Source organism: Miscanthus floridulus, chromosome 13, assembly GCF_019320115.1.
Source record: "Miscanthus floridulus cultivar M001 chromosome 13, ASM1932011v1, whole genome shotgun sequence".
Taxonomy (NCBI): domain Eukaryota; kingdom Viridiplantae; phylum Streptophyta; class Magnoliopsida; order Poales; family Poaceae; genus Miscanthus; species Miscanthus floridulus.
In genome coordinates this window covers 21947987-21952993 of record NC_089592.1, presented here as the reverse complement: position 1 = coordinate 21952993, position 5007 = coordinate 21947987, and the positions used below count along the sequence as shown (strand labels likewise).

General features: G+C 42.0%; 1 protein-coding gene across 1 annotated transcript in view; it reads right to left on the bottom strand.

Moving 5' to 3' along the window:
• Nucleotides 1-4308, bottom strand: part of LOC136499571 (helicase-like transcription factor CHR27) — a 75423-nt gene extending 71115 nt beyond the window's left edge. Inside the window, exons 1-6 of the mRNA XM_066495175.1 lie at nucleotides 4068-4308; nucleotides 2395-3219; nucleotides 2111-2286; nucleotides 765-836; nucleotides 601-675; nucleotides 9-515 (exon numbers count right to left, since the gene is read on the bottom strand). Of these exons, the coding sequence (XP_066351272.1) occupies nucleotides 9-515; nucleotides 601-675; nucleotides 765-836; nucleotides 2111-2286; nucleotides 2395-3004 (1440 nt within the window). The 5' untranslated portion in view covers nucleotides 3005-3219; nucleotides 4068-4308. The remainder of the gene's footprint in view (nucleotides 1-8; nucleotides 516-600; nucleotides 676-764; nucleotides 837-2110; nucleotides 2287-2394; nucleotides 3220-4067) is intronic.
• Between the last annotated feature and the right edge of the window lie 699 nt (nucleotides 4309-5007).

The following is a 5007-nucleotide window of genomic DNA, read 5'->3' as shown; positions in this document are numbered from 1 at the left end:
TCATTGGCCACAATTGTATATGTAGTGACAACTACATCATATTTTGCTAGCTCACTTGGATCTTTGGTCCTTGCACCACCATGGTAGACTAAAACAGATAATTTAGCACCTTCACTAACCTTGTCAGTTAATTCGTTAGCCCACTGCTTAAGAACACTAGCAGGGCACACTACTAGAGTACCTGCAGCTGGCCTTGTCATGGAACGTGAGGTGGATGCAGATGATGTGGAAGCTTTAGCTTTTTTCTTGCGTTCCGCTTTGGTTTCAACCATTTTATTCAGAACATTATTCGGTTGATTAACACAAAGTTCAGCACTAGTACCAGTAGCTGTTGATGATGAACTAGCGCCTTGGTCCTTGTTAGGTTCATTGCTGACAGTTTGTTCTCCCTCATCATCTTCATCAAGGTTTAGTGCTTCAGATTTCAAACGATCTGAATCAACAGACATAAATTTCGACTGTTCATTCCTCTGTTTTTGTATAAGGGCAATAGTAGACACAGTCTTCCCAAGGCCCTGTTACAACACAACTTCTTGACTGTTAGAATACAAATATGAAAGATCTAAGCGCTTATGAAGAAGTAAAGAAATCAGAAATAACCTGATCATCAGCAAGAATTCCGCCTGCACAGTGTGAGCTATTCTCCTTTGAAACCATCCAAGCCAACGCCATTTTCTTTCAAGTATTAAAGGTATGTAAGGAACATGATATCCAGCACAAAAGGAATTGACACATAATCAAAAGTTATACAAGGTTCCATGTACCTGATGCTTGAGCAGAGGTACTGCTAGCACACCCTCGGGCAGATCATCTTCCCTTTTTTCACGACTGATATTCTGCATAACATATTTTGAAAACAATGACATTCATGGAGTCGAATGATGACACTCAGAGTACAATGAAATATAACAAGCAATAGCTAAACAAAGTTTACCTGGGTACTTAAATATATAATTCCTAGAGGGAAAATAAATCCTAGTTGAGCGAGAAAAAAAATTCTCAGATCAGATAACAAAAGTTTAAAAAAAAGCAAAATATGCATGCCTCTCTTAAAAGTCAAAACAGACACACATGTTTACAAAATAAAATGGAATCCTTCGGAAAAGGAAGATTTATAAATAGCTACGGTAGTTGCTAAACATATTTACTGGTCATCAGATCAAAATATGTAAACTGCACCATCAATCTCTGGCTTCCTTGATTGAAGTACACTTACAATTTATTTTCTGAAAGATCTAGTGAATGGAGCTGAAACCTTTTTTTTTTGGTAAAGTATGGATCAGGATATAATCTTAGGAGCAAAATGAGAAACTCAAAATATAAGTATGCAAGGATAAACTTTCAGGCTGCACATGGCGTTGCTGCAGATTATGATAAATGGATAGTCTCCCGTTTGCTAGAACTGCTTTCAAATATTTAGGAGTTCAGTCAGCTATGTTTTGAAAAGCATGTTGCGCATGGACATATTGTTACATTTCAAATAACAGAGTAAGTCACACGAGATAAAGAAAGGGGACATCATCCACCAGAGACCAGACAATCTAATTTGTTAACCAATAATCAGATTTTCTAAATGACATGCTAGATTTATCAGAACTGCTTTGCTACTAAAAAAGTGCCCCACACACAAGAAAGAGTAAATGAAGCATGCAAAAATCCCATTAAATCATTTTACCAGTGTCACAACATAAAAAGCAACCATAAAGCAAAATGAAAGGTAAGTATTTGTATTAATGATTTATTCAAATTCAACAGGTTGGAAGATGCAATTTATTTTCTTTGAAAGCATTTATACAGCAATCAAACATGTCGACATGATAAACTTAATGTGATTCTCTCTATCCCTTATAGAATATCCTGATGATGAAGTGGGAAACTACCAATTAGATAAATTAAAAAATTGCCTACCACTACCTCCCACTGATTCATCAAGTCAAGCCAGCACTGAGAACAATGGTTACATTGTATAGAAACTGCCATCGATGTAAGTTCAAGTAAAGAGGAGATTATTATTAATCCAAATGCATTCAGATTGCCACTGGATTCAGCACACCACAGTATTAGCTGGGCAGGAAGCAAACAACATGTACACATAAATGATCAAAGATACCTGCAGGGCTTCTTGATATACTGCTCTCTCATCATGATCTAAGACCCTATTTTCAGGATTAAGGCGATTGCGTGTCTCAAAGCCATTAGCAACTTCACTGTTATTAGAACTGGTTCCTCCAACCATTGGAGGTAGTACCCTATGTGAGGTAGAACCTCCATATACAACAACATCATCTGCCCATATAAAAAGGGATGAAGATTAATGTTACTACAGAAAATCTGAACCATTTCCAATGTTTGTATAATCGATAAAATTATATCATGTGATGCTAGCGTACGCACCATCATCATCCACTTTCTGGGTATCAAGTGTGCTAGAACTTCCTCTTGCAATTATTGAAGATGAAGGTTGTAAATTTCCATTGGCAACATTTGTCCCCATTCTGTTTTCACCGACATTTGGTGACCTTTTAGTGGAAAAATGCGGTGGGAGCTTGCGTGTCTCACTAGCAGCAATTGGATGCATAGATTTCAATGCGTTGCCATTTGAAAAGGATGGTGGAAGGACACTCTTGTTATTGTCATTTGCATCTGCTGTAGAACTGCTATCAATTCTACTGGAGGTAGAAAGGCCCTGTCGCATAGCCATGTGAGAACTTGGATAGGGACGAATCCTGTCCCCTGAACCAACTGTATAACGACTACTCTCAGCATTTCTACCATTTGTAATGGATGCTGGAAGAATCCTGTATTGACCATTGTTGTTCTCAGTAGGCCTAACCGACGACGGAGCAGGAGCGCTCCTCTGCCAATCTTCATCCTCAAAATTGATTATACGTCCTTCATTTTGATCAAACCTTGTGATTGCAGATGCTGGCTGGTGGTCATCACCGAAAATTGAGTCATCATCACTATCCGAACTCAGGTCAATAATGCCACCGTTTTCATTCATATTGCCAGCTAGCACATGCACTGTATATATGTTATCAGGACTTCGTTTTTCTTAGCATGACTAAACCATTCATGAACCAATGGTTTGATTTCGATCTTATCTTAATAAACAGCACATCCTTTTTTTCAAATGATCACCAGGCTAAAGAGAGAGCACACCACACATCTCACAGTAGCACTCGCAGTTATTCGAGTTACCCTCACTGTGGGAGTAACCTGCAGGAAGATCAAACATGTTAGAGCTGACTAATAAACAAGAAGTAAACACAAATCGGAACAGCAACAAGTGCATAACAGCGGGGAAGCTATATATGTAACACAAAATAATAAACAATAATGACGGAACAAGATCCCTTCCGATCAGCAATATTAACCTAACAGCTCCCCCAACATGTCGGACATAACCCTTACATATACATACAGCCACAGCCCAAGTTTTTGGAAAAACTGGTGTTAGGGCATTTATTGTTTCCGGCTAATGTGGCATGCACTGGGAGAGCAATCCTAGATCAAAACCTGGATCAGATCGAACGGGCCCATTCAACGGTCATAGATCCCGCCCACAGACGTGCAACCGGACCAAATCTTACATGGCTGAGACCCCTGTGTTCCCGACGGGATCAGCCAATCTGGCATAGGAGGCACGCTCCCAAACCTATATAAAAAAACAAATCCCCAACCGGCAGCAGCCCAGAGGCGGAGACTCGGCGTGGCGCACGAGGGCTCACTTGCACGGAATCCCGCAAACTGTTCTCGAAAATAGATTGAACCCATGCCCATCACTCAATCGGCAACTAACAGGTCCTACGGTGGCAAGCAATGGCGAACTTGCACGGCACGCTGCAGGAAAAAAAAGGAGGAGAACCTCGTCGAATCAACCGATGTATTGGACGAATCGACAGGATTGGACTCAGACGTAGGGTACCAAGCAGCGCAACAATCCACGCACGTGAAAGCAGCGCGTAAAGGTATTCGGTTCTGATCGAGACCAAAACCGACCCCTGGAACCACGAGCGAACCCACCCCACCTTCACCCATCATCCATGCGGAGCAAGCGGACTCACCACCGAGAAGGGAAGGGACCGAATCCGCGCCCCCGACGGACGGATCTCCCCTCCGCTGGATGGCTCAGGGAGAGGAGCGGCGCGGCGGCGGAGGATCCGGGGGAGAGCGAGGGCGCCTAGAGGGAGACAGGCGGCGTTGCGGTCGGGGGATATTCAGGTTAGGTTTGGACTTCGGCAACTGGCGATGGCGAGGCGTTGCGAGGAAGTGGCAGTGGCACGCAGCAGTGCCAGGGGCGAATGCCAGTGTCAGGCTTGCCCGGTCGGTCGCGGCGTCGGGTGCGTGCGCGGTGCCGGTGCGCCCCCGTGCACGCCTGCATCCCCATTCCGTTGGCAAATCTATTTCCCCATCTCTTTTTTTTTTCAAGAAAATCCCCATCGTCCCGGACAATATTCACGTAGGGCTTGGGAATATTAAAAAAACGCTTTCGATCACTACAAAGGAATGTTCCGGTACAAATGGTACCATACTTCCTCCGTCCTAAAATAGAGGGCACTAAAATTGGTATTGAAATACAATGCATTCTACATAATGACTATGTTTATATTTGGCAAGATTTATTAAAAAGAAAGCCATAATTTGAGAAGAAACTCTATAATTGAAATAATCAATAGGTACATGTGTCATTTGAGTGTTCCCTTAGGTTGTCTTAGAATTTTTGAAACACACTGTATTGCAGAACAGAGGGAGTATCGGATAAAACTATGGAATTAAAGATAGTTTGGTCAGTTCCAGAATCAGCCTATGCCAGTTTTGGCCCAACCTATCCATATGAAACGATATGAAAATAGTATCATATTAGTTTTATCTCCTACAACTAAAAAGAATAACGTGTGGATATTTTTTTGTGCGATATTTGTTTTAGTTCGTCCGTCTGTCCACGCCTACGATCTCACGACATCTCCCACATGCTGCGTCCTTTGGTGCAAAGAAAACATGAAA